The sequence below is a fragment of the Papilio xuthus genome, unplaced genomic scaffold (genome assembly GCF_000836235.2).
Source record: "Papilio xuthus unplaced genomic scaffold, Pxut_1.1 DF827542.1, whole genome shotgun sequence".
NCBI classification, from domain to species: Eukaryota; Metazoa; Arthropoda; class Insecta; order Lepidoptera; family Papilionidae; genus Papilio; species Papilio xuthus.
The window spans coordinates 4,682,960-4,697,714 of NW_013531107.1; the positions used below are offsets into that span (position 1 = coordinate 4,682,960).

Below are 14,755 nucleotides of genomic sequence, written 5' to 3' on the forward strand. Positions count from 1 at the left end.
GAAGATAGACGTAAACCTTCTTTACAAATGTCAAAGCAAACGTGAGATTTAGGTTAAGTTTTTGCGTATTAGTTTAAGAAAATGGATATAGTAAATGAAATTTTAGAAAGAGAGCAGAAGAAAGCCGAGAAATATAAACCAATAACCGTTGAGAAACATTTAGATGTCGAGTTTGATGTCGGAACACTCCTTGCTTCAGATACAAACGACTTGGATTTAAAAGTTTTACAGTAAGTAGAAATCCAAATTAAATCTATAACCACTTCTTATGTATGCAGAAGTTAATAAAATTACATTAATTTCATTGTACACGCGATGTCTTTTATATACCAATACTTTGATTAGTGTGGGAAAGTTTAAACTTCTAGTATAACCTAAGTTAGGTATAAAATTACTTACAAAACATTTCATGTGGCAATATAAGGCGTCTCATTTACAATAGACATTTTTTAATATTTTCTAAAACTGCTTTTTTTAGAAGTGACAATGAAAGAGACAAGTATTTGGAGGCATTAACCAGAGATAATACACAGTTATTATTAAATAAAGTATGGGAACTACCTACAGAGAGAATAGATGAGGCGATAGTTGTAAGACTGCCAGTGCCTAAAACTTTACTGCCTCGGTCTAAGCCAGTGCCTAAGCCTAAACCTCTGACTAAATGGCAGGAGTTTGCTAAAGCCAAGGGTATTACAAAGAAGAAGAAGGATAAAGCACAATGGGATGAACAGTTACAAAAATGGGTACCATTATTTGGGTAAGTTAACTTTGAATAAGAGGTCTAAAATAAAGAAATGCTAACTCATTACGAGATTTGCTTAGGCATGCATAACGCAACTAAAATTGTTGTCCCTGTGGGTTTTCCATTTGATTCTCTATGGCATGTAATTCATATTTTTTAAAGAAATTACCTTAAAAATATAAATATATAATGTTAATTAACCATATATATTTGTAGATTTAAGAAAGCCGCAGCTGAGAAAGAGAAGAATTGGCTCATAGAAGTACCTCAGAATGTTGATCCAATGACAGATATGTATGAAAAGAAAGCTAGCGAAAAGTCTGAAAAAGTAGCTAAGAATGAATTGCAAAGACTTAAGAACATTGCCAGAGCTAGGAAAGTAAAAATTCCTAGAGTTGGACTACCAGTGACAGCTGATAAAGCTAATGCAGCACAGGTATGTTAAGTGTTGTTTTGTACTCATAGTTCGAAGATTGTCAGGTGGATGGTTAAAATAATTGCCATATGCAAGACTAAAAAACCCATTTATATTAATTTAGGAGGAATTAAATGAAAATGATGTCTCCAACATTTTTATTTTTAAAGACTGTTGACCGTGCCTCTATCCATGTGGGATTAGAAAAAAACAAACTCAATGATTAGCCTATGTGTTCTTCCACACTATTTCCTATGTCTATGCCAAATTACATCAAGATCTATAGAGTGGTACTGCAGGTACTTCAGGTACCAGGTACGCAAACCATCCATCCAAACAATTATAATATTAGTAAGACTATATTAAAATATTTTAATATTAAAAAGTACATTTGTATTCTATTCCAGCTTGCAACAGCAGCAGTTGTAGCGAAGGCATCAACAGCATCTCTCGGTAAATTCCAAGACAAACTACCTAAAGAAAAGGAGGCACGCGGAAAAGGTATTCACGAGTTAATACCTGGCAAAGAGAGGAAACGTAAAGCACCAATACCAACACCTCAACAAGAGAAACAAAATAATTTGAACCTTATTGACAAAATATTGAATAAGAGACCCAAAATTGATATGGAGAAAGCTGTGGCTAAGCACATACATACTGAACAAATACAGTAAGTACTAATCTTCTGTCATTGATAACACTTCAGGGTGAGCGAGATACCTTAAAAGCAAGTCATTATTCGGTCCCCAGAGATAACCTTGTGAAACCTCTATAAGCAAGAGAAATATTGCAGTACCTTGGTCTCTTGCTTATCCAGGTTTGACTTTTTTCAATAGCTCTTAACATCTTACAGAAGTTTTAGGTAAAACTCATAGTAAAATTAGGCATATGTACATTTTTTATCAGTCTTGTCCAAGAAAATGTGATTATGTGCCTGGTTAATTTTTCTTAATACTTTTTGATAACAATCTATCATTATAGGAGGTCAGAAGAAAAGAAAAATGCCAAACCAATTAAAGGAAAACGCAAAGCCAAGGGAGGCAATGTAACGAATTTCACAGCCAAGAAACCTAAAGCTGGCAAAGGACAAAGAAATCCCAACAAAAAAGCCACCGGAAGAAAGAGGAGATAAAATTATTACATAATCTGTATGGTAATAAATTTTTTAATCATAAATACTATGTTTATATTAAACTTCACATTTCCTACTGTTTTCCTTAAATTTTAAATATGTTAACCCATATAACTTTTTTTTACCTGATACTCCTTGCCATATTGCTCTCATTAAATTGTATTTAATTTTTTACATTCAGATTAAATAAACATGGACATTTTTATATCATAAATAACAAATGAAATTGAATACAAAACACACATTTGGAATTAAATTAAACAAATTTTATTTTGTCACTTTCATATATTTTTCTATAGTATTGTTTGCTATGATTAATTGTTAAATCAATGGAACTAATACATTATGACAATTGCCCGCAAATGTGATAAACATAAACCAATAATTTGCACATATACAGTCGAACCTGAAAAGCGAGGAACCTCTATAAGCAAGAGTCATTACTACTCTCGACGGAACAACATAAGCGATCCCTTCGACTCCTGCTTCTCCAGGTTCGACTGTATTACGTTAACATTTCAATGAACTGCAATTATTTCAAATTAAGAAGCTTATTTTCAACACTACAAAGTTATATTTATGTACTATATTAAATTCCTATTTATCTCGCTACATTATATACTAATCAGATCTTGGAATGGGTTAGTAATACTGTAAATCGAGAACATCTAAATACTACGTAACATATGAACACTTTCTACTCGCAAACAACTATAAAGCTCTATTGGAAGCGTCTACAGTTACCATAATATTTCTCCTATGTTTTTATGATATCATAAATATTACGTTTAAAAGGCGACTAATTTCTCTGACCCGTAAAATAAAAAAAATACAGACAAATTGATAACTTATTTTTTGAAGTTGGTTAACAAAATGCCATAAAAATTTATCGAACTATAGTTGTATTTATATTTTTTAATTATTAGTAGTTCTTTATTAAGTCTCCTGTCTATTTCTATGGCCTTGACAAATCAATAGAATAGTTTACATTACAGCCTGGCCAGTAATTTAAAAACTCCAGCCATATTACCGAAAAATGTGTAATTAATTACTTCTGGCACATTTGAAAGTAATTTAATAAAGAAGCCAATTGCAGTACCTCTAGACCGGGATTTTTATATTCTTCGTTAATCTGTACCAGGCGTTAATAAATCTAATTTTTACTTGCGAAACAAAAATAAAACTTAGTTAAGTCTAAATAGAATTCTAAACTCCAACTTTGTTAACATTTAAACCAATCAAATAGCTGAAGGAAAGTCGGGTTTCTTAATAGACAATGTATGACTACATACAAGAGACAAATCTGAACATGTCTAACACTTTCACAGCAGTCGACTCGCATTGATTAAAGAAATAACATTGCATTTCCCCAAATGCCACATCCCACAAACAATCCATTTAACTCTACACACAACCTAACCAGCCTTTACATATTTATAAAATATAGCAACATATAATATTTTTAATTTATACATATGTATGATATCACAATAACATTTCCTCTACATATTATTGCTGATTATTCATATTGCCTAACATTTCACTCTAATATATAGTTTGTCTACATATAAGTATATATACTTAGTCAAATATCAAACTTACAGTAAGATTAGAAAAATAGAATCCATAGAAAAATAATGAGGCTAATATTATTCCTCTTTAAGTTCATTTAAAGACAAGTACAGTCCTTTACATAACGTAAATTAAAACAATAATAAATATATAAAAAACATCAAATGTACAAATAAATATTTTACAAATTATAAATGTGCAAGAGTGCCCAATTTTATGAATTAAAAATATTTAAACAATACAAAAAAATTATATATTTTAGCATAAAATAATAATGTTTAATTTGTTATTTTATCTATGGTATAAACAATCTAAAGTGATAAAAATAAATTAGAAAAATTGAATGCGGCTATCTATAACCCTGTAGTTTATTAAAAATATGAAAAGATTCGAAACACATTGATTATTTAAAAAATAAATACAAACCAATATTATTAAATAGGAATATCTTCAACATAGTATAAAAAATATTTGTTTTAAAAGATATAGCTTATTTATAAATGCACATGACTTTTTAATATCTATTTATCCTTTCTTAGTCTAGGTGACCATAATTGAACATAGCTAAAAATATACAGAACATTCGTTAATTTTATATTTAACATAAAAAAATATTTAAGAACATTTTTTTTAATAATTTTTGGCACAGAAGAGCTCACATAATTTACTAAAGGTCTAATCAATTTTTCTCTCTAAGGTTAGTTAAAAATTATGGTCTGTTAACATATAATGTTATTGGCAAGACTAAAACAACAGTAGTGCCAACCTTTAGTCGACAAATTAATTAATCAAATTATATTAAGTCTAAAAACTTACTATTCTAAAGGGACAGGAATTGTAATGAGAGAATATAAAATTACAATCAATATTTCACAAATTTCTAATTTGTAAAACTTGACTTTCTTCACCAATATTGTTTTTATATGATTTATTTTAGTTCTATATTTCTTTTGATAATATTTTCTAACTTTACCTGTTCTTTTCTATAAGAACTATATGAAAATTCAATTGAGTTTTTCTTTCCTTTTTTTACGTTAAACACACATAATTTTTCTACTATGTAACATGCTATGTGCATATTTAAGATAATTCTTAGTTCATTCTGTGCTGTAAATTTCCATTAATATTTAATACTAAGCTCTCTTAATATTGATATAATACATAAATTTTCATTTCATACATCAAAAAACATGAAAAATAACAAATATAATACATACAAGATTTAACTTAAAAGTAATTAATATCACAGGTTTTAAAATAGTAATAGTAGAATGGAAAATATATCTATGTATTATACATATAACAATATAAACAAAACGATAGTCAAATATGAATAAATTATTTAAAATCTTTCCTTCGAGCATGCTTTGCAAACTGTATATACATCTGATGTAGCATCATGTTTCCCCTTATAATGGCACACAATGTGTACCAATTTCAAATTATCCCGCGTAAATATTTGCAGATAATATCTATCTGTATCAATGTTACCAACACTATGATTTTCTTCACAGTTTATACAAAAACAGTTGCCTAGTTGTAATGCTTCGAAAGCTTTGAAAATGCTGGGTATAATTGAACGAGACAGTTCAATTTTATGATCAAGATTCCAAGTTTGGAATATAATTCTTTCTTCGCGGCTACGATACGGGTTGATAACGTGTTCTCTGTTGTAACTGCATTTATCAATGTTCCATAAACCTCCGCATTGAAATAAACCACTATCAGAGCATAAACGGTAGTCACTATGATCTTTTCTATTAAAATAGCTCCCATTGTAATTGTTTGATTCAAGTTTCTTTTGTAGTTCTATAAGAAACTGATCAATAAGTCGCTTACCTTGCCCATTCTTAGAGTGTACATAGAAGTCTGATGATTTTAATGCAGTTTTAGTTTTGTAATAATAACCTCTCATTCTCTCCTTAGCTCGTTTACACATTGATTGCTCTTTTGTCTTCTCAGATAACTCTAATCCTGAAATTAAACAAAATATTTGAAAAAGGAACATACTATTCTCTACAAAAGTAATTAGTAATAATAAATAGCATACAAAATTAAAAATGACTAAAATATAAGATAGATTAAATGATAATGTTCGTTATTATAGAGTATTCAGTAAGTGCTTTTTTACGCTATAGTCAAGAACAAGGTCTTTACCAAGCTTTTAACCGCAACCCGCAACAATAGGCTAAATCTTTTTGTAAAGGAGTTGAAGTACACTGCAATTTTCACGATACCGGTTTCAATAGAAAACGAGAGCTCTTAAAATGATTAATTTCAAGTATTGTTTATACTCAACCATTTACAAACACAATTTTTTTAAAAGCTTTTACTTTTTTTAAGTTAAATATGGCATGCGGGATTAACTGTTTACTGAGCTTATATTGATAAAAGCAGGGCCATCCTAGCCCAAGTAGCAGGGAAGCATAGCACCTAGGTTCCATGCTCTGGGAGCCAAATAATAGACATTATTTTAAGGTGTGCTAGACTGATTTATAGCTAAGAAATTTGGTTAAAACAGCTCTTTATAATAGTAAGTGTACAATCTTCTGTATAGAACATAAAAAAATTATATTTAGTAAAAGAGATCTTGGTTACAAAGATGGGACATTTTAGTTTGGAGTAGAGAATGTATTTGAAAAGTTAGCATAAGTATGCTGAAGCATATTGAGTAGTTTTGAATACTATAAATGCATGGAATAGAAATTTACCTTCAAACCAATTTGGATCTTCACTTCTATCACTAAGCAAGGTTTTAGCATCATCGGCTGCTGCAATATATTTCTGGAATACTTTAAACTTATCCCTAATATTGGTGTTGAGGAATTCTTTAGCAGCAAAACCAGTATCAATGTAATCCTTTTTCGATGACCTTATTAAATTGTAGTAGAAGTCAAAATCTGAAATAACACTTTTACTATTAACTAATATAATAATTTAGAAATGTGGACACATATTTAGTTGGTAGTTTAATTAACTGTAAAATTATATAAGCACCATTAAACAATTTAACATAGAATATATTCAACACCTATTAAAAGTATTTATAGAAAAATAAAAAAGTTTCAAAACTAAAATTTTCATTAAGTTTAAAATACTTTTATTTTTCAATTTAAAAAAGAATATTTTCTATGTAAATAAAACATATTGTGTATAACATACCAGTTACCATTTTTTGTTTCTTGGTCAACAAAATGAATAAAGTCTGAGGTGGTAGAGTCGCAAGATAATCGTCGTCGTCCACCTGTGTCCCGTCCTCGGCCACAAAAAGGCGGCACTCCGCGCAGCTGACATTGAACTGGGAACCGTCAAATTAAATTAGGTCAAGGTTCGATTAAAACGGGTCAAGGGAAGCTGTCCTTGGCCCATTTCGTCCAGGCGTATTAAATTATTTAAAAATATGCAATAACTTTTAGATAAAAGAAGAATAAGGTCATCTGGTAAATGTGTAATTATTATTTTATAGGAAATTATAGTTAATAATTAAACTTACACTTAGTTTTTGGCATGATTTCTCAATTAACTCTTTTAAGTTCTCTGCGGCGACTCCAATCTTTTTCTCCCTTTTAACGTCCGTCACTTTATACCCTTTTTTCATGGTGTAAAAATAAGTATTTACATTAATAAAAAAGAAAATATACAGCCACTCTGCGCCGTTCGCGCGTCAATCACAAAATGTGTCAAAAGCAAAAGAAAGGGAGAGCAAAACGTCAAATTTTGCTTTGAAGAGTGTTGCCTTTTAAGAATTCTTAAAGTTACACTTTGTATGGCCCGACCAGAAATATGTATCCCTGTTATGAGGGTGCCACAATCTGCTTTGATATTGAAATTTAAGACATTCAATATCTTAGAATTACTAACTACCCACTAAAACAAACCTACCTTAATGTGTCTAATAATTTGCAGTAAGCAACACTAGTTTATGTCATTTACGAAGTTTCAAATGTCATAAGATGAATATCTTGTCATTATTTACCGCCAAAAGTAAAAAAAAAATAGCAAAACTACAAAGATATACTGTAATACGATTTATAAATTATGAAGTAATATCCATTTATGTTTTGAAAAGTTGAACATTAGTAACAATGTCCCTTAAACGAGGAGCTTTAATAGTTATTGAAGGTGTAGATAGAACTGGTAAATCGACACAAAGTAAAAACTTAGGTAAGTAGTGTTTTTTAACGATTCCTATATATTGCATATAAAATATGTTGATCCTATAATGACTTGATACTTTGTCCTAAAATAGTTGAAAATTTAAACAATCGGAAAATTAAAGCAGAATACGTAAATTTCCCTGACAGGAGTACTGAAATTGGCAAAGTGATTAACAGCTACTTGAAGTCTAAGGTAAAATTTTAGCACTTGTTGTTTTATTGCTGATATTTGCTTAATAACTCACACGCTTAATTTTCCAGAATGATTTATCCGATGAAACAATTCACCTATTATTCTCCGCAAATCGTTGGGAGAAAGCTCGCAGTTTAATAAAAAAGTTGGAAGAAGGTATAAGTATTATTGTGGACAGATATTGCTACTCAGGTGTGGCATTTACTGCTGCAAAAGGTAATGCATTTTTTAATTTAGCTATGTATAAACCAAACCAAATTATACAACCAGACTTTTCATATTTTACTTTTTGCAGGTTATGATATAAATTGGTGTAAGTCACCAGACTCCGGTTTACCAAAACCTGATAAGGTATTTTTTCTTACTATGCCACTTGACAATATTCTACAGAGAAATGGATTTGGCAATGAGAGGTTGGAATATTTCATATCATTTAAATTATTTCTGTATATTCCATATTCAAAATTAAACCCTATATTATATTATTTGTTTGTGTTGCAGGTACGAGGTGTTAGACTTTCAAAAAAGGGTATCAGAAATGTATGATAAATTAAGAGATGATAATTGGGATGTTTTAGATGCCAGGAGGTAACATTTTTACTAATAATATTTTCTATTTTTAAGTCATATAACGCATTTAAAATTTTAATGCTTATGCCTCTTGGGTGCATTGTTTGCTTGACCATACGTGGAATTTGTTTAAATCAACCTTTAATAGTCCAATGTAACAAATATTTTCCAACTAATTTATATGGAAAATTCTTGAAATTAAGGCAATAACTTTGACAGATAAATTTTTCTTCCATTTTCAGATCAATAGAGGCAATTGAGGATGAATTACTAGAAAAGTCAATAGATGTTATTAAAACTGCTGAATTAAATCCTATAGATAAAATATGGGTTAAATAAATAATTTAAGTTTAATAATTGTCATATCTAAATTATTTAATCATGGTTGAATAAAAAAAAATAATTGAATATACAAAAGATATTTTATTTTTTCTGAACCTTTTGTAACAAGAGCTTCGCACCTTCAGATGTCTGTTGCTTTATAAGACTTGAATGCATTTTAATCTTCTTAATCAACTTGTTGGCTATATTCTCTTCATTGTTTTCAATTAACTTGAGAAGGAAGAAGCATCCTCTATTCGTCGGAATCCAAACATTAAACTGAAAACAAAAATTAAATATTAAATTTGAATAAAAATAGAACTGAATTTTTTATACTAAAAAGGCACCATAGAGCTTTATTAAATCTTTAATTACTTATACTTAAAACTATCGTCAAATTTAGTAAATACTACATATAGCTAACATTTTTACTTATTAAAAAATTGGTTAAAAATAAGTTTTTAAATCACTCGGAAACAATCAAATTTTAAGTGTAAACACTTATACAGATAATAAAACTTACAGCTTCATCATTCAAATGTTCACACATAACATCTCCGAGTGTCCCCTCAGTCTTTTCTTTGTCCAGAGCTGCAAGTTTCTTGAGGCACATATGTATACCTGCATCTTCGATAGCCAACACTTCTTTGCCATCAAGATTTATCACCCAATTTGATTGGCATATCACTTTAGCTAGGGATTCTAAGATTTCTTTAGATGTTTCTGTGGATAAAAGTCATAATCTTACTAATATTATAAATGCGAAATTTTAGATGCATGGATGGATGGGTGTCTTAGATGGTATCTCCAGGATGGCTGCATGTATCTTGCTGAAATTTGGCATAGATATAGAACATAGTCTGAAGGAACATATAGGCTACTAATTAAGTGTTTTTAATTTCTTGCGTACAGAGATGCGGGCGGCAGTTAGGATTTATATAGGAATAGATTTCGCAAGGAATTTATTTTTTAATTAAAGTGCTCTTAAATGATATAATAAAATATGAGTTTTCTCATGACTTAACAATAAAATGAAATGTAAGAAAAAATCTGGATTTAGATCTAGAGAAGGTATTGTTACACCTAGAGGTTAACACATTCAGTGCCATTAACTTGCTTAAGTATGAAAAATCAAATTTTACTTAAAAGAATTCTTAGAAATAATCCTTACCGATTGATAATACAGCTATAGTGAGGAGAAAGTTAGCTTTACTACTCAACCAAAAGTCGGCATCTGATTCCATATCTTGCTTCAGAACTGGCAGGATAGCTTCACGGAGCTCCGACACACGGAGGTCTGCATCTTTCTTTGAAGTACCACTCTTGGCGCCATCTTCTAAGAACTTAATGAAACTGGGGTGGAATGCTTGCGGATCTTTAGGTTTCACCAGCCAATGTAATACCTGGATAATTATTTTAACAATAGTTATATTATAAAAGAAATAATTTGTATTTTTGCATGTAACAAACATATTCAAATAGTACTAGACAGATTTCAACAATAATTTAAAATTATTTAAAGCAGTCAAAAGCTATTTTATAAATTGAATAGGCTTTACAACATACAATAAAGTTTTCCTTACTATTTAAAAAACCATTTATTTTATATATTTTGGAAGATATATTTATAATTAATAAATCTTTTGTATGTAGAGTATGCTATTTTCAGACATTTAAGCATAACCAAGCATACATTTACATAGAAAAGTGTACCTACCATTTTACCCCAATGGTCTTTGGCAACATCTTTCAAATTACTAGCTAATGTTGATACAATAGCTTTCTTCACTAAAACGGTGTCGTCAACGGCATCAAATATTGTTATTAAGAGACGATATGCAGTCTTGTGTTTGCTCAAAGAAACAACATGTTCTTTTACAACTTTCATTATAGTCTGAAATAAAAAAACTATGTTACAATTGCCATATTACCATGATTTTCTAATGCTGGAAAGAAATATTGCTATCTCTGTTTTTTTCAAAAAGAATGACAAGGATGACAATATGTATTTGTCCAGGTGTTTGGCAGTGGACTGGTTAATATGTTTTAATTTGAAATTTATTTTTTAAATAAATGTTTTGTACAACAAACCTTTTTGTCTTTGTTAGTGCCTTGCCAGACACAGATACTGGCCACATTTACACCAGGCAGTGAGTTGCTCAACGGTACAATCAATGGACTGAGAGTTGAGATCAGTTCCGCTTTATCTTCAGCTGTGCATTCACAGACGTAATTGTATAATACAGTTTGGAACAACCTGGAAAAGTTATGTTTATACATCAGTAACATTATTTTTTTAATTAATTCAATGGCTTATTATATGATATGGTACATGTCTTTTATTACATTTTCACAAAATATGAAAGTTTTAAAGAAAATGATGACATTTTTAGTGAGAATCCTTTGGGGCGAATGACTAGTGAGGGGATAAAACGTCGACACAGTGTCGGATTTTCTTCCTTACAGTACAAAATCTACACCAATACCGAGAGGGGTAGATTTCCTTTTTTTAAACAATAAAGATAAACATTATACATACTCGCTGTCATGCAGATTTTTGTCCAAAATCTTCTGGATATTTGCTTTGCAAGCTTGCAAAATGGCAACTTTCATTTCTGGTGTATCCTTATATGCATCACTAAGAGTTTTTATTTTATCATCCTTAGACTGTAAAAAATGATGTGTAAGTACTCTACTATCACTTATTTGGAACACAAATTACACAAGCTATAGGAACAAAAGATTGACTAAATAAAAGACAGATCTGTGAAACAGAATATTTGTGTGTGATCTTCATGCCTTTGTATAGAGTAGAGACAAGATATAATTATAGCCAAGTATGGGTATTACTTTACTTACATTCTTATATAAGTCACCATAGAACTCTTGTTGCATGTGCAACTTTTCTTTCTTTGTAGCAAACTCACCATATGCAAAGTCAAGTACTGGTGCACTTATAGTATGAGTGGCCAGTGACACAATATGACCAAACAATTTCTTTATAACCTCATGACGAATAAAATCCGTGCCATACTTCATAATCCGTTTGACTGCATGTTGTGCGTACTTTGATTGCATCATTTGCACCATTATGTCTAATAATTCTTCTGTTATTTCATTTTTTATATCCTCTGGACTATGCTTGAGTAGGACTTGAATGACTCTACTTAAATCGTGAGTGAGTGCGATGGATTTGTACTGGCCTTTTAACATACAGTGCAACTCCTTGCATGCCTTCATTCTGAACTCCTGTTTCACCACTTTTCTGGAAGTATTATATACTAATAGTTTTTTGTTATGTAGTATTAACAAATATATAAGAAAATAAATGTATGTTACATAATTATAAACTTGTGCTATTTTTAACAAATTGTTACACAACATTATTTGCAAATCTTGCTCTTGAGAGCAACTCACTCACATATTGATATGTGACTTTTAAAATAACATATAACCGTTTTGAGTGGACTCAATGAGCAAAACTAAATAAATCAAAAACTGTACAGCTAGAAATTACCTTTGTATTTGTGCAGATAATAATTTTGCCTTGTGTGAAATCTCAAATATTTCAGCAGTAGCCTTAGCTTTACGCCGAATGAGCCGTAAGTTTTTCTTTTCTTTTTTCATTTCCGACCATACCGGTTTTTCACCTTGTTCCTGTGGTTTTGAAAATTTATCTTTGGCAAAATTTGGTTTACCTTTAGCATTAGGTGCTTTACCAAACTTTCCTTTGTTTTGTGTAAAATTTCCTTTGGTTTTAAACCCGGCTTTGTTCTCTTTATTAACAGTTTTAGATTTGGGATCATGTTTACTGTTTTTAAAGTCTTTTTTAGGTTTTTTATTGAATTTTGAGGTTCCATTTGACTTGTCCTCTTTGTGATCATCTTTTGATTCAGTAAATTGAACTTTCTTTTTCTTCGGCGATCCAGCGTCTACTTCAGTGATTTTTCTTTTGGTCTTCAACATTATGAATTACAATGCACTTATTCTTAAAATAATCTAAAAACGCTTTGTAAAAAGTTAACAAATAATTGTGAAAATACACAGCTTATTGTGTATCAAGACAACTTAATTATTAAGAATAAAATTGTAGGATATTTGTAATTTAAAAATTATCATTTCCACGTGCTGTTTGACTGATGTCAGAACGGTTGACAGATGTCAAGAGCGATGTGTCAATTAATCTACGACGTTCCGACATTCCAAAATATATAAATAAGTTGTGATACAAAAATATAAATAAATCAATCTCTAAATAATATTTAAAGCGTATGACAAGTAAAAAATAATGGATTTTAGTTTCAATTTTAGGATATTTATTTATAGATTTCAACTTTTTGCAAACAAAACAAAAGTTATAACCTAAACAACTTAATAACTATTTTATATTGAAACCTCCAAAATTAATTTGTAAAATACTGAAATTGATTTGTTAATGAATAATATAAAGTTACATTAATCTTTAAATACCGTGTTCTACAGCAAAAAGTTAGTTGTAACTCGAGGAATATCTGCGCCTTTGAAGAGAGTTGTCGCAAGAAAAGGTCCTGCCGTGATTAGATTCACTGCAGGCGCGAAACAGTCTTTCTTTTCTATTATTAGTGTGTGAGTCCACTTACTTGATATCTTCTCCCTTTCCTTATTAACTCCTAAATCTATTTCAGGCTCTTGTTACGAATCGATGTCAAAGCAAAATAAAAAGTTTTATTTTCTTTTCTTCGTGACCAAATGATTTTTTCGTACGCTTCTTTTATTCGTTCGAATTTTTCGTATTGTATTTAATATTAGGAAAGGTTTGCAGAGTTCTTGTTGAACTTTTAATAGCATATACCAAGTTCCAAGTAATTTTTCTGTAATGATAGTGTTTTTTTTATAAGTGGTTAAATAATAAAAGCGGACGTCTTGTAACGATTTTGAATCACCGCCATCATTAATCTTCTTGTTGGATGCGGCAAGTTGGCGGCGAGTACGCACCGTACAGCCAACGCGCATAATTCGTTTCCTTTCTAAGAAAAGAAAACCAACGCCACGCGAGTTGAAATTAAACGTGTCTAGAACCTTTGTGAGAGTTAATTACATTTCGTAGCTAGGAAATAAATTACTGTACAACACTCGTATATCATTTTACCTGTCAAAAACTTCTGTTGGGTTCCAAGTACCTTCTTAATTATATGACTATTAGAAAAATTATTAAAAAATAAATATTAATTTTATTCTATACTTACCCGCATGATCAGAAGAAAGACGACCCTCCGTTTTGGAATACCGTACCGAGGTAAGGTTAGAGATATCTATGTTTGTAAGAGTTATGTTGTACGTAAACCGGTGGATGCACAGTATTTGCGCCAGATGTTTTATCTATCTATATAAATAAACTAATTTTATTCAATACTTCACAGAATAACGTAAGTTGGAAATAGAATTAATCCAAAAAGTAAAAATTTTAGATTTCCATCGAAGTGATTATTACTTTTTTGAAAGACTTAAATGCAATTAAAATGTGATAATAGTGTTGTAAGTGCGCTAGAGGTTGTTAATCACGCCTACGTCGAGCACAGCGTCCTCGCGGCTGCCGGCGCGGGCGCCCGTTTCCCGGAATCCTTGTTTCCGATTCCGAAATACTCAGCGTTGTTATACCGAGAAATCTCGATGG

At 30.4% G+C, this 14,755-nt stretch overlaps 4 protein-coding genes across 5 annotated transcripts; 2 read left to right on the top strand and 2 right to left on the bottom strand.

The window, feature by feature from the left end:
• The first annotated feature begins 6 nt into the window (after window positions 1-6).
• Window positions 7-2,333, top strand: LOC106119029 (ribosome biogenesis regulatory protein homolog). The gene is made up of 5 exons (XM_013313860.1): window positions 7-230; window positions 479-757; window positions 959-1,178; window positions 1,565-1,827; window positions 2,139-2,333. Exons 1-5 carry the CDS (start codon window positions 82-84, stop codon window positions 2,287-2,289), a joined length of 1,062 nt encoding a protein of 353 aa, XP_013169314.1. The 5' UTR covers window positions 7-81; the 3' UTR covers window positions 2,290-2,333.
• Window positions 2,334-5,181: 2,848 nt separating this feature from the next.
• Window positions 5,182-7,535, bottom strand: Drep4 (DNA fragmentation factor-related protein 4). Of its 2 annotated transcripts, none has more exons than XM_013313861.1 (4): window positions 7,355-7,535; window positions 7,024-7,159; window positions 6,573-6,761; window positions 5,182-5,835 (listed from the first exon to the last, which is right to left on the bottom strand). In XM_013313861.1, exons 1-4 carry the CDS (start codon window positions 7,457-7,459, stop codon window positions 5,204-5,206), a joined length of 1,062 nt encoding a protein of 353 aa, XP_013169315.1. In that variant the 5' UTR covers window positions 7,460-7,535; the 3' UTR covers window positions 5,182-5,203. The 2 variants fall into 2 exon arrangements, with proteins under 2 accessions (XP_013169315.1, XP_013169316.1); XM_013313862.1 differs by having other exon boundaries at window positions 7,031-7,159; window positions 7,355-7,450.
• Window positions 7,536-7,799: 264 nt separating this feature from the next.
• Window positions 7,800-9,164, top strand: LOC106119031 (thymidylate kinase). The gene is made up of 6 exons (XM_013313863.1): window positions 7,800-8,025; window positions 8,111-8,211; window positions 8,280-8,427; window positions 8,507-8,624; window positions 8,713-8,799; window positions 9,024-9,164. Exons 1-6 carry the CDS (start codon window positions 7,947-7,949, stop codon window positions 9,118-9,120), a joined length of 630 nt encoding a protein of 209 aa, XP_013169317.1. The 5' UTR covers window positions 7,800-7,946; the 3' UTR covers window positions 9,121-9,164.
• A 20-nt stretch (window positions 9,165-9,184) lies between these two features.
• Window positions 9,185-13,316, bottom strand: peng (Pumilio and CPL domain-containing protein penguin). Its single transcript, XM_013313859.1, has 8 exons — window positions 12,620-13,316; window positions 11,962-12,367; window positions 11,642-11,769; window positions 11,194-11,359; window positions 10,820-10,996; window positions 10,274-10,505; window positions 9,626-9,825; window positions 9,185-9,381 (listed from the first exon to the last, which is right to left on the bottom strand). The coding sequence occupies exons 1-8, from the start codon at window positions 13,066-13,068 to the stop codon at window positions 9,205-9,207; spliced, it is 1,935 nt and encodes a 644-aa protein (XP_013169313.1). The 5' UTR covers window positions 13,069-13,316; the 3' UTR covers window positions 9,185-9,204.
• Between the last annotated feature and the right edge of the window lie 1,439 nt (window positions 13,317-14,755).

Bases quoted from the DNA above. Each gene is read 5' to 3' on its own strand.
- peng (XM_013313859.1), bottom strand. From the start codon at position 13,068: ATGTTGAAGACCAAAAGAAAAATCACTGAAGTAGACGCTGGATCGCCG. The intron at 11,360-11,641 runs GTATGTATAATG...TAACTTTTCCAG, and splicing joins AAAAATCTGCATGACAGCGA to GTTGTTCCAAACTGTATTAT. The intron at 10,506-10,819 runs GTAGGTACACTT...ATAATTATCCAG, and splicing joins AAGACCATTGGGGTAAAATG to GTATTACATTGGCTGGTGAA.
- Drep4 (XM_013313861.1), bottom strand. From the start codon at position 7,459: ATGAAAAAAGGGTATAAAGTGACGGACGTTAAAAGGGAGAAAAAGATT. The intron at 7,160-7,354 runs GTAAGTTTAATT...GACGGTTCCCAG, and splicing joins AATCATGCCAAAAACTAAGT to TTCAATGTCAGCTGCGCGGA. The intron at 5,836-6,572 runs GTAAATTTCTAT...GTTTAATTTCAG, and splicing joins AGATCCAAATTGGTTTGAAG to GATTAGAGTTATCTGAGAAG.
- LOC106119031 (XM_013313863.1), top strand. From the start codon at position 7,947: ATGTCCCTTAAACGAGGAGCTTTAATAGTTATTGAAGGTGTAGATAGA. The intron at 8,428-8,506 runs GTAATGCATTTT...TACTTTTTGCAG, and splicing joins GGCATTTACTGCTGCAAAAG to GTTATGATATAAATTGGTGT. The intron at 8,800-9,023 runs GTAACATTTTTA...TTCCATTTTCAG, and splicing joins GATGTTTTAGATGCCAGGAG to ATCAATAGAGGCAATTGAGG.
- LOC106119029 (XM_013313860.1), top strand. From the start codon at position 82: ATGGATATAGTAAATGAAATTTTAGAAAGAGAGCAGAAGAAAGCCGAG. The intron at 231-478 runs GTAAGTAGAAAT...TGCTTTTTTTAG, and splicing joins TTGGATTTAAAAGTTTTACA to AAGTGACAATGAAAGAGACA. The intron at 1,828-2,138 runs GTAAGTACTAAT...CTATCATTATAG, and splicing joins ATACATACTGAACAAATACA to GAGGTCAGAAGAAAAGAAAA.